At 44.4% G+C, this 21483-nt stretch overlaps 1 protein-coding gene across 2 annotated transcripts in view; it reads right to left on the bottom strand.

Annotated features, from left to right (window-relative positions):
• Nucleotides 1–15540: 15540 nt before the first annotated feature.
• The window catches only part of LOC115134158 (inactive serine protease PAMR1), a 45426-nt gene continuing 39483 nt past the window's right edge, over nt 15541–21483 (bottom strand). For both annotated transcript variants that reach the window (XM_029667848.2, XM_029667847.2), the window contains exons 12-14: nt 20694–20926; nt 20001–20377; nt 15541–18073 (exon numbers count right to left, since the gene is read on the bottom strand). In XM_029667848.2, coding sequence (XP_029523708.1) covers nt 17504–18073; nt 20001–20377; nt 20694–20926 — 1180 coding nt within the window. In that variant the 3' untranslated portion in view covers nt 15541–17503. The remainder of the gene's footprint in view (nt 18074–20000; nt 20378–20693; nt 20927–21483) is intronic.

Below are 21483 nucleotides of genomic sequence, written 5' to 3' on the forward strand. Positions count from 1 at the left end.
AGTCGAAAGCCTTGGCAAGGTCGATGAAGACGGCTGCACAGTACTGTCTTTTATCGATGGCGGTTATGATATGATATCGTTTAGTACCTTGAGCGTGGCTGAGGTGCACCCGTGACCGGCTCGGAAACCAGATTGCACAGCGGAGAAGGTACGGTGGGATTCGAGATGGTCAGTGACCTGTTTGTTGACTTGGCTTTCGAAGACCTTAGAGAGGCAGGGCAGGATGGATATAGGTCTGTAACAGTTTGGGTCCAGGGTGTCTCCCCCTTTGAAGAGGGGGATGACTGCGGCAGCTTTCCAATCCTTGGGGATCTCAGATGATATGAAAGAGAGGTTGAACATGCTGGTAATAGGGGTTGCGACAATGGCGGCGGATAGTTTCAGAAATAGAGGGTCCAGATTGTCAAGCCCAGCTGATTTGTACGGGTCCAGGTTTTGCAGCTCTTTCAGAACATCTGCTATCTGGATTTGGGTAAAGGAGAACCTGGAGAGGCTTGGGCGGGTAGCTGCGGGGGAAGGGGTGGAGCTGTTGGCCGAGGTTGGAGTAGCCAGGAGGAAGGCATGGCCAGCCGTTGAGAAATGCTTGTTGAAGTTTTCGATAATCATGGATTTATCGGTGGTGACCGTGTTCCCTAGCCTCAGTGCAGTGGGCAGCTGGGAGGAGGTGCTCTTGTTCTCCATGGACTTCAGTGTCCCAGAACTTTTTGGAATTAGAGCTACAGGATGCAAATTTCTGCCTGAAGAAGCTGGCCTTTGCTTTCCTGACTGACTGCGTGTACTGGTTCCTGACTTCCCTGAACAGTTGCATATCGCGGGGACTATTCGATGCTATTGCAGTCCGCCACAGGATGTTTTTGTGCTGGTCGAGGGCAGTCAGGTCTGGAGTTAACCAAGGGCTATATCTGTTCTTTGTTCTGCATTTTTTGAACGGAGCATGCTTATCTAAAATGGTGAGGAAGTTACTTTTAAAGAATGACTAGGCATCCTCAACTGACGGGATGAGGTCAATATCCTTCCAGGATACCCGGGCCAGGTCGATTAGAAAGGCCTGCTCACAGAAGTGTTTTAGGGAGCGTTTGACAGTGATGAGGGGTGGTCGTTTGACTGCGGATCCGTAGCGGATACAGGCAATGAGGCAGTGATCGCTGAGATCCTGGTTGAAGACAGCGGAGGTGTTTTTGGAGGGCCAGTTGGTCAGGATGACGTCTATGAGGGTGCCCTTGTTTACAGATTTAGGGTTGTACCTGGTGGGTTCCTAGGTGATTTGTGTGAGATTGAGGGCATCTAGCTTAGATTGTAGGACTGCCGGGGTGTTAAGCATATCCCAGTTTAGGTCACCTAACAGAACAAACTCTGAAGCTAGATGGGGGGCGATCAATTCACAAATGGTGTCCAGGGCACAGCTGGGAGCTGAGGGGGGTCGGTAGCAGGCGGCAACAGTGAGAGACTTATTTCTGGAGAGAGTAATTTTTTAAATTAGTAGTTCGAACTGTTTGGGTATGGACCTGGAAAGTATGACATTACTTTGCAGGCTATCTCTGCAGTAGACTGCAACTCCTCCCCCTTTGGCAGTTCTATCTTGACGGAAAATGTTATAGTTGGGTATGGACATTTTTGGTGGCCTTCCTGAGCCAGGATTCAGACATGGCAAGGACATCAGGGTTAGCAGAGTGTGCTAAAGCAGTGAGTAAAACAAACTTAGGGAGGAGGCTTCTGATGTTGACATGCATGAAACCAAGGCTTTTTCAATCACAGAAGTCAACAAATGATGGTGCCTGGGGACATGCAGGGCCTGGGTTTACCTCCACATCACCCACGGAACAGAGGAGGAGTAGTATGAGGGTGCGGCTAAAGGCTATCAAAACTGGTCGCCTAGAGCGTTGGGGACAGGGAATAAAAGGAGCAGATTTCTGGGCATGGTAGAATATATTCAGGGCATAATGCGCAGACAGGGGTATGGTGGGGTGCGGGTACAGCGGAGGTAATCCCAGGCACTGGGTGATGATAAGAGAGGTTGCATCTCTGGACATGCTGGTTGTAATGGGTGAGGTCACTGCATGTGTGGGAGGTGGGACAAAGGAGGTATCGGGGGTATGAAGAGTGGAACTAGGGGCTCCATTGTAAACTAAAACAATGATAACTAACCTGAACAACAGTATACAAGGCATATTGACATTTGAGAGAGACATACAGCGAGGCATACAGTAATCACAGGTGTTGAATGGGAGAGCTAGCTAAAACAGTAGGTGAGACAACAACAGCTAATCAGCTAGCACAACAACAGCAGGTAAAATGGCGTTGACTAGGCAGAGAGGGTCAGATTAACTACACACAGAGCCTGAGTGCGGCTGACAGATAAAACATAAACAAACAGAATGGAGTACCGTGATTAATGGACAGTCCAGCAGGCATCAGCTATGTAGCCAAGTGATCACAGTGTCCAGGGGGCAGCGGTGGATGGGACAGGGAAGCTAGACTGGCGAGTATTATCCGGGCAAAAAAAAAACTGGCTGGCTGTGCAGAAGGTCAAAGCCGCTAGCAGTGGCTAACAATGACTAAATAGCTTGTAGCTAGTTAGCTGGTTAGCTTCTGGAGGTTCTTGAATGTGTTCTAAAAATAATAGTGATTCTGTATCACATTGGGTGAGGCAGGTTACCGGAAAGTATAATCAAATTAAAAATCGAAAAGAGATTGAAAGTAAATATGGGTCCAGTGAGTGGTTGGGCTGGCTGGGGACGTGGCGATTCAGACAGTTAGCAGGCCTGTGCTAACAAGCTAACAGTTAGTAGGCCGGGGCTAAACAAGTTAGCAGACCGGGGCTAAACAAGCTAGCAGTTAGCAGGCCGAATTAGCAAGTAATCAGATAGCTAGGGCTAGAAAGTTAGCCTTTGGGGGACGTCGCGATGGGGTTAAGTCTGTTTATGCCTCTTCATGCGGTGACATCGATAGACCGGTCGTGGGTCCGGATATTGTAGCCCAGGAGTATGCTTCGGTGGTAGCACAGGAGCTCTGGCCGGGCTAGCTTCAAGCTAAGTGGATGGAAACGCTAGCCAGGAGTAGTCATCCGGGGTTGCGGTTAGCTAGTTAGCTAGTTGTGAAGATCCAGATGAAAATGTTCCGTTTGCGGTGGGAATCCGGGGATAAAAATAATAGGTCCGTTATGCTCTGGTTAGAGTCGCGTTGTTCGAACTGGCGAGAGCTTTCCGAGCTAAAGTTTAGCTGATGACCACTAGCAATGGTTTGCTGACTCATAGCTGGTAGTTAGCTGGCTAGCTTCAGTTGAGGGGTTCCCGAATCCGAAGTGAATATAAATACTTTAGAAAAAAAGCAGATCCACGCTACATTGGGTGAGGCGGGTTGCAGGAGAGTATTTAGATGTTGAGGTTTAGCAAAATGTTTTAAAAGATACGCGAAGAAAAATATGTTTAAAAAAAACGATATATACAAGGGACACGACAAGACAAGACGTCTGACTGCTACGCCATCTTGGACAGTAGTGTGACAATTAGTGTCAGCTGCTTGCTGTTGTACTGTTTTTTTTGGTTCTGAGTGTATGTTTATAGAGTTTTAAAGTCTCACAGTAATGAAAACGTAATTCACCATTATTTGGGTCTCTGTGCTTTTGGTTGGATAGTGTTCTAAGATTTTTCCTAATAATTTTACAATCTGCATCAAACCATCTGTGTTTTTTGTTTTTTTATCCATTTCAATTGTGCTTCTTTTGCCATTTGCATGAATATATAGTTTATGTTTTTTACTGCTGTAAGTGAATGTGGTATCCAGAAAGTTATCTAAGATTGTTTGGATATTTTGGTTACAGGTTGTTTTCTGGTATTCTTCTGTGCTGTTTTGGGCCCATCTGTATGAATTTCTGATGTTGTACAGCGTACTGGGCTGTGAATGTGTGGTTGTTTCCATGTCTGTTCTTTTGAGGAACAACGTAATTTGGCTGTGATCAGACAGAGGTGTTAGTGGCTAGACAGTGAATGAGCTGAGAGAGAAAGTGTCAATGTCTGTAATCATATAGTCTACTGTACTGTGGCAAAGAGGTGAGCAGTAGGTGAATCTCCCCAAAGAGTCCCCCCATAACCTACCATTGACAATGTACAGACCCAGGCTTCTACAGAACTGCAACAGATCCCTTCCGTTTTTGTTGACGGTGCTGTCACTGTTGTTTCTATGGGGAGATGAAGACAGTTAGAAACAGTATGGCCTGTAATAAAGCTGTCCCCTTTGTGGTTGTTAGATCAGGTAGTGTTCCTGTGCGTGCATTTGTGTACCCAAAGATGAGCACATTTCCCTGGGCCTGAAATGGCACGTCTCTTCCTCAAGGGGGGGGGGGAGGTCTCCTCTGAGTAATATGGGGATTCTGAGTGGGGGGATATACAGTGCCTTGCGAAAGTATTTGGCCCCCTTGAACTTTGCGACCTTTTGCCACATTTCAGGCTTCAAACATAAAGATATAAAACTGTATTTTTTTGTGAAGAATCAACAACAAGTGGGACACAATCATGAAGTGGAACAACATTTATTGGATATTTCAAACTTTTTTAACAAATAAAAAACTGAAAAATTGGGCGTGCAAAATTATTCAGCCCCTTTACTTTCAGTGCAGCAAACTCTCTCCAGAAGTTCAGTGAGGATCTTTGAATGATCCAATGTTGACCTAAATGACTAATGATGATAAATACAATCCACCTGTGTGTAATCAAGTCTCCGTATAAATGCACCTGCACTGTGATAGTCTCAGAGGTCCGTTAAAAGCGCAGAGAGCATCATGAAGAACAAGGAACACACCAGGCAGGTCCGAGATACTGTTGTGAAGAAGTTTAAAGCCGGATTTGAATACAAAAAGATTTCCCAAGCTTTAAACATCCCAAGAAGCACTGTGCAAGCGATAATATTGAAATGGAAGGAGTATCAGACCACTGCAAATCTACCAAGACCTGGCCGTCCCTCTAAACTTTCAGCCCATACAAGGAGAAGACTGATCAGAGATGCAGCCAAGAGGCCCATGATCACTCTGGATGAACTGCAGAGATCTACAGCTGAGGTGGGAGACTCTGTCCATAGGACAACAATCAGTCGTATATTGCACAAATCTGGCCTTTATGGAAGAGTGGCAAGAAGAAAGCCATTTCTTAAAGATATCCATAAAAAGTGTCGTTTAACCTCTTCAGTCGACCCTCTACTTTTTTGAACATTCTGTTAAAAATCGCGCAACATTTCAGCGCCCTGCTACTCATGCCAGGAATATAGTATATGCATTTGCTTAGTCTGTGTGGATAGAAAACACTCAGACGTTTAAAAAACTGGTTAAATCACTGCTGTGGCTTTACCAGAACGGCATTTACATCGAAAAGCACAGGAAAAACTGATCACTGAAAATGGGAAAATATATCCATGCGCTACTTGATCCCATTGATAAAGGTGAACCACAATTAATTGACTGAGGTTGCAGTACCTACAGCTTCCACACGGTGTCTAGAGTCTTGTCGAGTTTTTTCTTGGTCAAACACATGCAGGACACCGTATCTAATCCGGTCTAGGACCGGATATTTTGGTTGAGTTTCTAGCCGGACATTTTTCCAGACGGACAGCTAATGATCTTTACATCGCCTCCTGATGAATTTTATCGCTTATTAACGTTTACTAATACCTAAAGTTGCATTACAAACGTATTTCGAAGTGTTTTGTGAAAGTTTATCGTCGACTTTTTGAATTTTAAAAAATGACGTTACGTTTTGAAACAATGTTTTTTTCGTTTATCACACAGTCTACATATAACGATATCTAGGCTTTATATGGACCGATTTAATCGAAATAAAGACCCAAATAGTGTTTATGGGACATCTAGGAGTGCCAACAAAGAAGATGGTGAAAGGTAATGAATGTTTTCTATTTTATTGTGCGGTTTGTGTAACGCCGAAATGCTAATTATTTTGTTTACGTCCCCTGTGGGTCTTTTGGGGTGTTGCATGCTATCAGAGGTCGCTTCTCATGCTTTCGCCGAAAAGCATTTTAAAAATCTGACTTGTTGCCTGGATTCACAACGAGTGTAGCTTTAATTCGATACCCTGCATGTATATTTTAATGAACTTTTGAGTTTTAACTAATACTATTAGCATTTAGCGTAGCGCATTTGCATTTCCAGAGCTCTAGTTGGGACGCAAGCGTCCCGAGTAGAAGCAACAGGTTAAAGTTTGCCACAAGCCACCTGGGAGACACACCAAACATGTGGAAGAAGGTGCTCTGTTCAGATGAAACCAAAATTGAACTTTTTGGCAACAATGCAAAACGTTATGTTTGGCGTAAAAGCAACACAGCTCATCACCCTGAACACAACATCCCCACTGTCAAACATGGTGGTGGCAGCATCGTGGTTTGGGCCTGCTTTTCTTCAGCAGGGACAGGGAAGATGGTTAAAATTGATGGGAAGATGGATGGAGCCAAATACAGGACCATTCTGGAAGAAAACCTGATGGAGTCTGCAAAAGACCTGAGACTGGGACGGAGATTTGTCTTCCAACAAGACAATGATCCAAAACATAAAGCAAAATCTACAATGGAATGGTTCAAAAATAAACATATCCAGGTGTTAGAATGGCCAAGTCAAAGTCCAGACCTGAATCCAATCGAGAATCTGTGGAAAGAACTGAAAACTGCTGTTCACAAATGCTCTCCATCCAACCTCACTGAGCTCGAGCTGTTTTGCAAGGAGGAATGGGGAAAAAATTCAGTCTCTCGATGTGCAAAACTGATAGAGACATACCCCAAGCGACTTACAGCTGTAATCGCAGCAAAAGGTGGCGCTACAAAGTATAAACTTAAGGGGGCTGAATAATTTTGCACGCCCAATTTTTCAGTTTTTGATTTGTTAAAAAAGTTTTAAATATCCAATAAATGTCGTTCCACTTCATGATTGTGTCCCACTTGTTGTTGATTCTTCACAAAAAATACAGTTTTATATCTTTATGTTTGAAGCCTGAAATGTGGCAAAAGGTCGCAAAGTTCAAGGGGGCCGAATACTTTCGCAAGGCACTGTATATTGCGCAAAGGAACACATATTTTTCTGTCAGTACAAGTAATTTTTTTCAGTTTTAACCAAATGTGATATTTACCAATTTTGAGGGGATCAATTAGATTTTGTAGTTCGGACTTGTAGTTTTAAAAAATTAGCTGGCGCACACCCAGAATAATAGTTTGTGTGGAGGTGCTGACTAGTGGCAAATAAACTATAAACTATCAAAATAAAGAAAGTTGCACTCTCCATGTATAATCTCCCAGCAATTTAATGGGTATTTACCAACATTTCGGCATCACTGTGCCTTCCTTTCCTCAAGGTAATGTCATGAATTCTTGAACACAGTGCAATTAGTGTAACCAATGACAGTGGTGAGGGGTGTGTCATAATGATTAAGTTAATTAAAATTAATTAGTGAAACTGTTAAAAAATATTATATGGCATATTAAATATATTATGCTATTGTTATCTTATAGAAACATAATGGAATATTGTATACATTATTGTTTCATTCAATTTCACATAATAATTTTGCATTTCATTTTTGTAACTAATATTGGTTCAACCTAAATATATAATGAACATCATCAACAGGGGGAACATATTGGGTATACGCTAATAAGCTGTAAAAAATGGTTTCAATTTATAAGACTTGTTCATAAAGGAAAATGTGTTCATAAGAGGGGCCTGAGATCAAGGTCAATATTCAGACCACTAGGCGTCAATGTTTGTAGATAGGATATCCATTAAGCCTCCCTTTGTAGTAGTAGGATCTCGATGTTACCTCCTCTCCTTGGTAGAGCAACATGCTCAATGCCTGTGTATTTGAGCGAGGAGATGGGATGGATAGCTTCAACAAAGTGAGCTGCTACTGGATAGTCAATGTTCTTACATCTGATTGAGCTGCGGTGTTCAGATAAGCATTGTTTTAATTGTTTTTTTCATTCCTACATAGGCTTTTCCACATGAGCAGGTGATGAGAGATTACTCCCTTGGTCTTGCATGAGATGATACCCCTAACAGGGATCTTTCGACCCGTATGTGGGTGTCTGAAGAAAGACATTTTTATGGTGCTATTGCACAATGCGCATGAGACACATTTATTGCTCCCATTTGGGATAGGTGTCAAGAGTGTCTGAGTGGGCTCAGGGGGCATGTCCGATCTCACCAAACTATCTCCAATATTGCGACCATGCTTCTAGACCACCAGTGGGGGTTCCTTGAAGAGGTGTGCAATTTTTTGTTGTTGTCTGATTGCAGAATATGCCAGTGCTTTGTCAGGATTGCTTTAATTTTCTCCGAACCCTTGGTGTACTTAGTGCAAAATACGGTTGCGTTGTTTTTCTTCTTTGGTTGAGTTTTTAGTAATTCCGCTCTTGGTTTGTGAGATATTTTCATCATTGCAGCATCAAGAGTTTTGTCCTTGTAGCCTCTCATTTTGAATTTATCTGTCATTATTTGCATTGCTGTCAAAATCTGACTGTTGGCCACAGATTAGTTTAACCCTGCATAACTGGCTATATGGTAGACCCTTCTTGAGGGGAAGGGGATGCATACTATCCGCACATAGCAGGATATTGTGGTCTGTGGGCTTTGTGTATAAATCTGTGCGTAAATCATCATTCTCTTTGATAATCCATAAATCCAGGTAGATTATATTTCTCTCATCAGTCTGCATGGTGAATTTGAGGTATTCAGAGCTCTCGTTTAGTAGAGTTTGGAATTAATTTAGTTCCTGCTGACTTCCTGCCCAGAGCACAAAGACATTGTCTATGTATCTCTTCCATAGAATTATTTTAGAAAGTAAGGGGTGTGTCACTGTTTTAAAAAGGAATGCTTCTTCAAATTGTCCCACATACAGGTTTGCATAGTTGGGGGAAAAAGGGGAGCCCATGGCTACACCCCGAATTTGAAGGAAAAAGTCTGACTCAAAGACAAAGTAGTTATGGCATAATAGCAGTTCAGTATGTTGTAAAATGCAATCATTGGATGGAGCAAGGGTAGAATCTCTCTTCTGAAGTAAGTGTTGTAGTGCCTGCAAGCCTCCAGTATGTGGGATGTTAGTGTACAAACTCTCCACATCAAAAGTGTCCATCAGGGTGCCCTCTGATATCCTTCCTATGCCCTCTATCAATGAGATCATATTACTAGTGTCTTTGACATAAGATTTGAGATTCTCAACCATCGGTTTAATGTGGTAATCCACAAAAGTAGAAATGTTGGATGTCACGGAGTCGATTACTGCTACAATGGGTCTACCTGGAGGAGGAGACACTTGTTTGTGTAATTTAGCGACTGTATAGAAAGTTGGTATCTTGGGAAATTTCACACATAGAAATTCAACTTATTTTTTAGTGATTTGTCCTGATTCCAAACAGCTTTCCACTGTGGATGAGATATTATGCTGGAATTCCAGGGTAGGGTCACAATTCAGTTTGCGATAGAAGACACCTTCAGATAGTTGTCGGCGACATTCATTCACATAGTCACATTTGTTTTGTATACAAATTCATTCTCCTTTGTCACTTTTTTTTCTAATAATTGAAGGATCTGACTTTAAGTCCTTAAGAGCCATTCTCTCGTCTTTACTCAGGTTATCATAGGATTTGTGTTTCTGTCTGTCTTTCAGTAAGTCACTTACTTAATGGCGCCATCTCCTCCTCGACTCACGGTAGGACAACTAAGTCTATTGATTAGCGTGGTAGACCTGTCTACATTTCACTGAGGAGGACATTTCAAGTGGAGTCATGTAAATTTCACTCTTATCAAAGAGCTCACACAATCTCAGATTACGGAAAAACTTGAATAGATCTATCTGGACATCAAAGTCATTTATGTATACAGTGGGTACAAATGTTAACCCCTTATAGAGAACACTGAGGTGAGTGGATGTCAGGGTCTTACTTGATAAGTTGAAGACATTTAGCTCCTGTTGGACTGTGGGCCCGTCCTGGGTCTCAATTGATAGGTGTCGCGGGGTGGTAGTGGATTTCTTCTTCCCCCGACGTATGTGTTGAACCCTCTTACGTGCTGGGAGTGTTGGCCTCGACGTTGTCCCTGCCCTCTGTTGTAGAAAAAACGCTCACCGGTAGTATAGGAGCCACAGATAGCGCTGTCTGTGGATAGTCGGTCTGACAGAGGCACTCGGTGTCTGTCATCGGCTTGTCTCTTCCTGTATTTTGGTTTCTTGTGCTTAGAATCTCTACAGAGATATATTAGTCCATTGTTCTTATCTTCCAAATCACATTTTATACTTCTTGATTTTCCCCTCCTTCAGTTTAGTTGTAATCTTAGTCTGAAGGTCAGCGTTACTCTTAATGAGATCATCCAGTTTAATAGGGTCATTAAGATCATCTCGTAGAGCTTACTGTGAATTTTCAACTGAGTTTGCGATATCGATAATATCCTTTTTAAGTTGTTCAATGATCAGTCATCAGGTCCAATGAATATTTATTTAGTATAGCACACTATCATTCACAAAACTCTTCAGTGCGTTGGCCAAGTGAAGGCTCTTTTTGCCAACGTAGGGTCACACACATGGTTAGCAGATGTTAATGCGAGTGGAGTGAAATGCTTGTGCTTCTAGTTCCGACCAAGCAGTAATATCTAACAAGTAATGTAACAATTTCACAACAACTACCTTTTACACACAAGTGTAAAGGAATGAATAAGAATATGTAGATATAAATATATGGATGAGCGATGGCCAAACGGCATAGGCCAGATGCAGTAGATGGTATAGAGTACAGTATATACATATGAGATGAGCAGTGTAGGGTATGTAAACATTATTTAAAGTGGCACTGTTTAAAGTGACTAGTGATACATTTATTACATCCAATGTTTTATTATTAAAGTGGCTAGAGGATTGAGTCAGTGTGTTGGCAGCAGCCACTCAATGTTAGTGATGGCTGTTTAACAGTCTGATATTTGTTTTTCAGTCTCTCTGTCCCAGCTTTGATGCACCTGTACTGACCTCGCCTTCTGGATGATGGGCGACGTGAACAGGCAGTGGCTCGGGTGGTTGTTGTCTTTAATGATCTTTATGGCCTTCCTGTGACATCCGGTGGTGTAGGTGTCCTGGAGGGCAGGTAGTTTGCCCCCGGTGATGCGTTGTGCAGTACTCACTACCCTCTGGAGAGCCTTATGGTTGTGGGTGGAGCAGTTACCGTACCAGGCGGTGATACAGCCCGACAGGATGCTCTCGATTGTGCATCTGTAAAAGTTTGAGTGTTTTTGGTGACATGCCAAATTGCTTCAGCCTCCTGAGGTTGAAGTAGTGCTGTTACGCCTTCTTCACCACGCTGTCTGTGTGGGTGGACCATTTCAGTTTGTCCATGATGTGTACGCCGAGGAACTTAAAACTTTCCACCTTCTCCACTAATGTCCCGTCGATGTGGATAGGGGGGTGCTCCCTCTGCTGTTTCCTGAAGTCCACGATCATCTCCTTTGCTTTTTTGACATTAAGTGTGAGGTTATTTTCCTGACACCACACTCCGAGGATCCTCATCTCCTCCCTGTAGACAGTCTTGTTGTTGTTGGTAATCAAGCCTACCACTGTAGTATCGTCTGCAAGCTTGATGATTGAGTTGGAGGCGTGCATGGCCACGCAGTCATGGGTGGAGAGGGAGTACAGGAGAGTGTTGAGAACGCACCCTTGTGGGGCCCCAGTGGTGAGGATCAGCGGGGTGGAGATGTTGTTTCCTACCCTCACCACCTGGGGGCGTCTCGTCATAAAGTCCAGGACCCAGTTGCACAGAGTGGGGTCGAGACCCAGGGTCTCAAGCTTAAGGACGAGTTTGGAGGATACTATGGTGTTAAATGCTGAGCTGTAGTCAATGAACAGCATTCTTACATAGGGATTCCTCTTGTCCAGATGGGTTAGGGTGCAGTGTGATTGTGATTGCGTCGTCTATGGACCTATTGAGGCGGTAAGCAAATTGGAGTTGGTCTAGGGTGTCAGGTAGGGTGGAGGTGATATGATCCTTGACTAGTCTCTCAAAGCACTTCATGATGACGGAAGTGAGTGGATAGTCGTTTAGCTCAGTTACGTTAGCTTTCTTGGGAACAGGAACAATGTTGGCCCTTTTGAAGCATGTGTGAACAGCGGTCTGGGATAGGGATTGATTGAATATGTCCGTAAACACACCAGCCAGCTGGTCTGCCCATGCTCTGAGGCAGTGGCTAGGGATGCTGTCTGGGCCGGCAGCCTTGTGATGGTTAATGCGTTTAAATGTTTTACTCACGTTGGCTGCGGTGAAGGAGAGCCTGCAGGGTTTGGTAGGTGGCCGTGTTGGTGGCACTGTATTGTCCTCAAAGCGAGCAAAGAAGTTGTTTAGTTTGTCTGGGTGCAAGACATCAGGGTCCGCGACGGGGCTGTTTTTCTTTTTGTAGTCCATGATTGACTGTAGACCCTGCCACATACCACTCGTGTCTGAGCTATTGAACTGCGACTCTACTTTGTCTCTATACTGAAGCTTAGCTTGTTTGATTGCCTTACGGAGGAAATAGCTACACTGTTTGTATTCATGGTCATGTTTCCGGTCGGCTTGCCCTGATTAAAAGCAGTGGTTCGCGCTTTCAGTTTCGCATGAATGCTGCCATCAATCAACAAGGAGGCTCAAATGGGGACACCTACTACAGAGAGAAGCTCTCTGCCCCCCCCCCCGACACATCCCCACACACCCCTCCATGTACACAGGCCCTGTGTACCCCAGCCACAGAACATGAACGCACTAATTTGGTAAAATCCACTGAGTTGGCCATCCTCATTGACTCAAATGGGAAATTCATCCAAGAGGATAAACTCCACCACAAGGTGTGCAAAATATGGTGTCCATGGGCAACTACTTTGGTAACACAGGATCTAGACCAGGTTGCATTTGTGTCCCTGTCCATTGATGCGTCCAATCATGGACATGTAAGGCTGCTGCCAATAATAGTCAGATATTGTAAGATATAGGATGGCAGCACATCTGTGGAAACAAAACTGCTTGATTTTGTTGAATTGAAAGGAGAAACAGCAGAGGAAATTGCAGCTGAGGTCCTGGTGGTCATCCAAAAATGTAACCTGGAAAACAAAGTTGTGGCATTCTCTGCCGACAACACAAATACCAACTTTGGAGGACTGAATAGGCTGAGGAGGGTCAATGTCCATACCAAAGTTAAAAATGCTCTGTATCGGGAGGTGATCGGCTTAGGTTGTCCTGCCCACATCATTCATAACATGGCCAGAACAGCTTTGGATATGATTCCCCTTGATGTTGAGAACCTGCTCACAAAGATATTTGGATATTTTCACCGTCAGAGTAGAAAGACTGAAGAGCTTTTGTGAGTTTGTTGGCCAGGAGTACCATAACATTTTAGGACACAGCTATGTTCGCTGGCTGTCCATGCTCCCTGCTCTAGAAAGAGTGCTGAAAACGCATGTGCCATTGAAATCCTTTTTTATTTCTAAAGACAAATGCCCTGTTGTCCTGCGAACAATGTTCAAAGATCCACTGACTGAACTTTGGCTGGCCTTTTTCCATGGAAACCTGACCGTATTCAGTGACACGATCGAGATGCTTGAAGGCCATTCTGAGAAACATTGAGGCAAAATTGACTGCAAGACGTGATGACAACTTCATTCCAGTTTTGGTCAGAGGACTTCTGAGAGAGCTAGAGGGAAATGGAGCCATGTCTAAAGAGAGCTTTCTCAAAACATCCCAATCATTCTTCACTACGGCTGTGAACTACTTGCAAGCATGGGGAAAGCACACAGATAATCTAAAAGATTTACATTGTCTCCTTTTAAAAAGGCAAACCTCAGCGTGAAGAGATCCAGAAGGCAGCAGGCACACTGCAGGAAAAATGCCCCAATGTGACCATTGCATTGTTTGATGAGGTTACTGGCCTGCAAGAGTTCCTAAAGGGGGGATCGCTTGAAGAATGGAAAACATCTGAGACACCGCTTAGTTAGAGATGGAGCACGGTGGTTACCCACTTCAAAAAGAACGACATCCCACACACTAACCTGGCTAGATTAGCGTCTGTTGTCATGTGCTTACCTGGAAGTAATGCACCAGTCGAGAGTGTTCTCCCAAATGAATGATCTATGGACAGCAGCAAGAAATATGTTCACTGTTCCTACCATCAAGGCCATGCTTATTGTGAAGACAAACTTCAATCTCCCCTGCCAGGAGTTCAATCCTGAAGAAGACACATTCTTCTGAGAAATATACAGATTAGGTATACAATGTAGGTACCAACGTCATCATCGTCTTATTTCTTTACTATGTTGTTAAGTATTTCACATATACTATTGTCTGTTTTTTCTTCTTCAATTTTGCTAATGTTCTCTTCTGCTCTTAGTCTACCCAGACTACCAGGACCACTGAATGGCTGTTCAGATCGGACAGTTCTGTCTTGTCTGTAGTGTTTCTGTAATATAGTTGTTTTCTCTATCACAGTGTGCCTGTTAGACTAAATACATGAAACCGGAATTGTCCCCCTTTTTTATTTCATAGATAATAACATTGGATATTTTAATGATATATTGACCGCCGAGCTGGAAATGTCCCCGGTTTTAATTTCAGAAATCTGGTCACCTTAATATAGGTGCTTATGTGTGCAAGTACTGTATATGTGTCTGCACATGTGTAGGACTGAATAATATGTGTTCTGTTTTGTGCCTAAAGCCCCTCATAGCTATGCATGGGGTGGAGATGGAGAGGGGAGAAAGAGAGGATGGGGTGGCAGGCAGGCAGGGTGGGTAGATCAGGGGCTAGGAGGGTGGGGGTGGTGGTGGTGTGTGTGTGTGTGTGTGTGTGTGTGTGTGTGTGTGTGTATGTGGGCTGTGTGGTAGGGATAGCGAGGGGACGTAAACACATCACCGAACACCACTGGGGAGGTTAAAAGTAAATGCACGGTCTCCATAGACACAGCAGAACCCTGAGAACATCACAAGACTAGTCCTACGTCTCTCTCATGTCGACAGGAAGGAAGGCGATCTCTTTGTTGTCTAATTCCCTCTCCCTGGAGTCTCCAACGAGTGAGTCAAGGCGGATCTCTTTTCTTTGCTCTAAAGAACACGCAGCACTAGTGACATCTGTAGTACAGCATGATTTGACTGTGAAACTGGACTGTGATCGGCCATTTTGTGTAGGCTTACGTCAGGTGTCAAGTGCCTTGCCCCTTTGCCTCTTCAGTGCAAACACTCTATAGCGCCCTCATTGCAGCACTTTTCTCAGCATTGTCAGGTGCTTTCCACTGGGCTCAGGGTCATACTCTAGTTCCCAGCAGAACAGTCAAGTTGTGGTGAAGTGTTGGCCGGCTATACTGATGTTGACCTGTGAACTAACAGGGGCCTGAGAATACGTCTGCTTTCAGCCGGGGTAGAAAAGCTCCCTACCCAGGGGAATTAAGGGCCTAAATGAGGACCTTGTCCATTTCCAGTAAACAGGAGGAGAAAGGGGACAGAAAAGCTTTCATAAATCTTGTTCCTGTGCAAAAGAGAAAGTATATTGTCTCTAGGATGACATCCATCAAAAGATTTTATTGAACTTCGATCTCCCTCCACGTATCCTTTGTACAGACTATTCCTACCAGGGCAGTGAGTGTCCAAGGGACGGCTATGGTCAGATTGTAATTGTTGCCAAGAGCAGATTTTCTACAATGTGATGTCTCTCAGCTTGCTAAGGCAATCTTGTAGATGTCGTTGAAACACCTCCCAAGATGCTTCCTATTCCTGTACAATGAAAGATGGACATCTCACTGCCATTTTCCATTTCACATTGCCATGAGGCCACTATTGTATTTGAATCACAAACAGTATATGCAATGATTGGTTGTTTACTCTTCATAAGCTTTGAAGTGCTATCACAATGATGGCACCCCAGCCTAAGCATCACCAGTAACACCAGCTCATTCTCCTTCCCAGAATCATCATGACTCATAACCCAAGCGCCTATAACACAATCGCAGACACAGCAGTTCCCCCAATGTGGTAGAAATACCCCTTCATCTGTTCATCTTTCAGACACTGTGTGTGTGTGTGTGTGTGTGTGTCTGCATGTGTGTGTGTCTGCGTGTCTCTGTGTGTGTGTGCGCGCGTGTGAGAAGAAAGAGCAAGGTGGGCTACGGTAGATGTGCTGCAATGTATAGCAGAGAACAATGGACACACACACTTACAGTACATCACACATATCACACAAATATGGTCCTGATAAGTACAAGCTGATCAAAAACTGTGCTGGGCTTGTGGGCTTGTTCTGACTTCATTTTTTGTAGATGTTGTGGACATTGTAAGAGAGAAAGTGGAGTTAGTACCATTTTGGTGTGTATGAATACCCAATCCCTCTGGTTGTGAGATTTGGGCTGAGCCTGTTTCCTATATTTGACTTAGATAGTTTGTGTGTATGCATTGATATGCCTTTTTTAAATTGATGTAGTTCTGTCCTGGAGCTGTCTATTCATCTTCTGTATTATGTCATGTTTCATGTTTTGTGTGGACCCCAGGAAGAGTTGCTGCTGCTATTGCAACAGCTAATGGGGATCCTAATAAAATACCAAAATACCAATACCAGAGCATCCCTCCACATAAATCCATATAAATTGACGTTTTAAATCTGCCACCCTGTGGCTAAATGTTCACACTACACTTTCTCCATCGATTACTTACCAATTGTTCTCTTTAGATGCTTGCAGAGGGTCAACACTTAAATTATTAACTGTGTTATACACACATTATTAACTGTGTAGGCACATCAATTATTTTGTTAATGATTTCAATTTGCAGGTGTTCGATTGCAGCCCTTATACTTGATCTGGATTCATTCATAGGCTTTCTCTGGCCCTGGCCAAATGGCTGTCTGGTTTACATAGCAAGCACCAGGTTCTCTCTCTCAACTCTATTTAGTAGAATCACATGGGTATCCTTTGAATTAATGCTGGATGAAAGCTCACAGAACCACACTCGATGAACAACTCTAACCAGACCCCCGTTTCTTTACACACAACCACATATCTATCATTAAAAACAACATTACATTTATGTCCTTCTATACAATATGTACATCCCTTGAACCACGTGTAATAATTCATTACATTATATATACATATCAAAGAATACAATGAAAACCAGCTTTTCCCAGGGAACTGGTTTTCGTTTTCAAGTCTAAGACCAAATTTAAGGTAAAACCTGAACACTGAAGTACTGTGCTGAGTGGAGGGCAGCTCTATCTGATCCGTTTGTGTTAGGGCCTCCTAAAGTCAGTTCAGAGCACTGTACAGTCCAGTGTTACTCTGCTCTTTTGTGATCACACTCCCTGCTGGGGTATGACAAGAAGCAGGTAGATTTGAGAAAAATGAGAATGGAGAATGGAGAAAAATGTTGGCAAATAAAAGTAAGAGGGGGAATAATGATGAAGCAAAAGAGGGAGTTGTTGGTTGAAGAGAGGGAGGAAAAAGAGATACAGGGCGAGTCACATCCTGGTGATGTCACTTCATATGGCTCTCTATCCAGTCTTTGAAGTTGGCCACATGTGTGTACACTGTAAACAGGTCTGGGTCACACTCTCCCTGGTCATACCCGAAACTTACCAACCCCAGCAGCCGCCACTCCCCTTTGGATGTGTCCTGCCCCTCTGGAGAGGCAAGAGAGGGGTCCTGGGGGGAGCCTGTCTGGGCAGGAAGGATCAGGATACCCCCTGTGTCCGCGGGACAGATGTTAGATGGGCTGTAGTCGGGTCGCTGGCGGCCACAGAGCATGTTGTCCGTGACGCTCACGGGCACCCCTTTACGGGCATACTGCTGCTCGCAGGGCACCACGTCGGCCAGGTGCTGCACACCCACCCTGGCCTGCTCCTCTTCCCCGATCCGGGGATCTGGCAGGGGGGCCCAGCCCGTCACCAACCCTTCTCTGGAGGTCACCTCTCTCCCCTGGATGTCAGGTAGGCAGAGGGGCAGGACCTTCTCCCCGATACGAGCCTTGTCCAGCAGCTTGATCACTGCCAGGTCTGAGTCAAGAACCAGGGGGTCGTAGTTGGGGTGGATAGAGATGGAGGCCACCTGAAGGAAAAGAGGAGGGATGGGAAGAGATACAGAAAGAAATGATTATCAGGGAGTGAGAGAAAATAGACTGGTCAGAGAAAGAAACAGTACAGGTGGGATGGTCAGGGAGCGAAGGGGTTGTCAGAATGAAGAAGGAATTGTCAGAGATAGAGAGGAGGGATGGTAAGAGAAAGAATTGAGAGAGAAAGGCGGTGTCAAAAAATAAAAGCTGTAGAAAGAAGAGAGATCCTGTGCCAAACATAACAGCAGGGTGACAGCTTGGCTGTCAGTGGAATGACGTTGGCTGTGCTTGTTACCTGGCAACTCACTCACACTCCTCAATCATGTGCACATATACTATATATATATACACAAAATTATGTGGGCACCCCTTCAAATTAGTGGATTTAGCTATTTCAGCAACATCCGTTGTTGACAGATATAAAATTGAGCACACAGCCATGCAATTTCCATAGACAAACATTGACAGCAGAATGGCCTTACTGAAGAGCTCAGTGACTTTCAACGTGCCACCTTCCCAACAAGTCTGTTCGTCTGTTCATCATTTCTGCCCTTCTAGAACTACCCCGGTCAACTGTAAATGCTGTTATTGTGAAGTGGAAATTTCTAGGAGCAACAACGGCTCATTCGCGAAGTGGTAGGCCACAAAAGCTCAAAGAACGGTACCGCCGAGTGCTGAAGCATGTAGCGGGTACAAATTGTCTGTCCTCGGTTGTAATACTTACTAACGAGTTCCAAACTGCCTCTGGAAGCAACATAAGCAAAATAACTGTTTTGTCAGGATCTTAGTGAAATGGGTTTCCATGGCTGAGCAGCCACACACAAGCCTAAGCTCACCATGCGTAATGCCAAGCGTCGGTTGGAGGGTTTAAAGCTCGCCGCCATTGAACTCCGGAGCAATAGAAACGCGTTCTCTGGAGTGATGAATCGCGGTTCACCATCTGGCAGTCTGACGGATATATATGAGTTTGGCGGATGCCAGGAGAACTCTACCTGCCCCAATGCATAGTGCCAACTGTTAAGTTTGGTGGAGGAGCAATAGGCCCTTAGTTCCAGTGAAAGGAAATCTTAATGCTACAGCATACAATGCCATTCTTGATGATTCTGTGCTTCCAACTTAGTGGCAACAGTTTGGGGAAGGCCCTTTCCTGTTTCAGCATGACAATATCCCTGTGCACAAAGTGAGGTCCTTACAGAAATGTTCCAATGTTCCAACATCTAGTGGAAAGCCTTCCCAGAAGAGTGGAGGCTGTTATAGCAGCAAAAAGGGGACCAACTCCATATTTATGCTTATGATTTTGGAATGAGATTTTCGATGAGCAGGTGTCCACATACTTTTGGTAATGTGGTGTATATTAATTGACAGCCTTTTATAAAGCGCACCATTAGACCATATTATTTACAATATACTGCAAAATGGCAATACGTTACTGTATATGTTGGTTAGATCCAGACTAGCCATGTCGCACAACCACATTGGTGATTACTTACGGTCAAAGTAGCTCTCTGGCACTTATTCAATGATTGAACATAAAACAAAACATGGGGCTGTTTTACATGGCTAGATGTAGTAGACATGGTGTCATCGTTGTGAAATTATACATTTTAATTGGACACTGGTTCAAAACCACCCAGCCATTGGTATTATATAGATGTAGACCTTGAGCTTTTACCATCTCATAAGGCTTGATAAATGTACCTATAGTGTGTAACATCATGTGTGGTGAACTGTACACCATAGCTGTATTTCAGTCTAATCATTGCAGTGTGTGGCTAAATACAGGTGGTCTCAGCCAACCACATCATCCATCATTCCCAACTCCTCTCCAAACTCACTCTCACTGCCCACCCCCACCCACTAACCCATTTAGCCACTCTCACTCTCTACTCCCCACCCTTAAGCCCTCTCCATCCCCTCTCTTACCCTGAGATGCTGCAGGCCCTTGGTCTCCCGGAGGTCACTGCGGTAGTGTTTTCCCATCACCACCTTGACCGTGGCTGCATCCAGAGGGTACAGCTTCCCCAGTTCAGTCACACAGTGGGCTGCCAACACCACACTCCGCTGGTTCACCAGGGCCCCGCTACACACCAGCTGCCAGCCTGAGGCCTCATCCTGCCCCTGGGATCCAACCCCAGCACCTGATTCAGCTCCAGTCCCCTTCTTTAGTGACCCCGCAAGGCTGGCCTTCTTGTCCAGCTTGGTCCCTGCTCCGTTGGTGGGGCGTTGGTAGATGGCGGCTAGCCAGGGCCAGTGGGACTCTGCCGGGCTCTGGGGGTCAAAGGTGGGGTGCTTCCCACACACTGGGAAAACAGAAGGATGGAGAGACAAGGGTGGACGAGAGGAAAGTGTGGCCAGGCGTGAGAAGGGTGGGAAAGAAGGGGAAGGAGGATGTTAAACCTCAGATCTGCCAAAGTGATAAAACAACACTTGATACTGTATGGAAACCTTATTCCACATCACACCCAACCTGGAATATTACTTTTTAAATCCAATTATCTTGATTGCTTAGTGTCTAAGTGTGGTTTGAAAGCACAATTCTAGCATGCCTAGGTGGCAAGACACACCTTCCCTTTATATTAATATATACATCAAGTAATGTGGCTCTGCTGTCCTCACCTGGTGAACAGGAGACATGACGCCCGCTCCACTTGCCAGTCTTGAGGCAGGTGCGGCGTGCACTGCCTGAGTGCTGGTAAAAGGGAGAGGCACACTCGTACGCTATGTGAGTGTGGAGGTGGTGGAACCCCTGGGGCAGCTGGGATAGCATTGGGGGAACTTTGGTGGGGCCGACAGACTGGAACATCTTCACAAACCCAGAGGATGAGTAGAGCTTCTGCACAGGGGTCTTCCTGAGAGATGAGAGGGTTCCAATTGAGATTCCTTTACAGAAACAAACTAGTGTATAATGTACCTAAAGAGGCTAGCAGTATGTATAACTCCTTTTAGGTTTTTAAATGTTTCATTTATAGGCAGAGGCTGTAGATCTGTAGGTAACCGCCCTGTTCCAATCCCGTCCGCTCCCCTGGAATACCGGAAAGATCTGTATCATGTTCTGCCCATGTGTTTCTTTACCTCTACTTATTAACGCCCCCAAAAATGTGTGATCACTCTCCCTTCACATTTCTCACTGTCAATTGTGAATGATCTTCTTAGTTATGCACAGTGTTGTTTTGAATGATGTACAGTGAGCCAATTGTAGAGCAGGTAGTGTTAACAAACTGTAGTATATCCTACCTGTCTTGTTTCAATCAATGCACATATTTTGCCTAGTGGCACACTGTTTAGTTACGCGCGCATGAGATAAAAATGCGACCATTCGCACAATCATCCTAAAATCTCATTGGAAATGAGGTGCTGTTTTTTTGTCTTAACGTAAACGTTACACTACAGTATGCTGTTATATTCG

Source organism: Oncorhynchus nerka, linkage group LG9a, assembly GCF_034236695.1.
Source record: "Oncorhynchus nerka isolate Pitt River linkage group LG9a, Oner_Uvic_2.0, whole genome shotgun sequence".
Taxonomy (NCBI): domain Eukaryota; kingdom Metazoa; phylum Chordata; class Actinopteri; order Salmoniformes; family Salmonidae; genus Oncorhynchus; species Oncorhynchus nerka.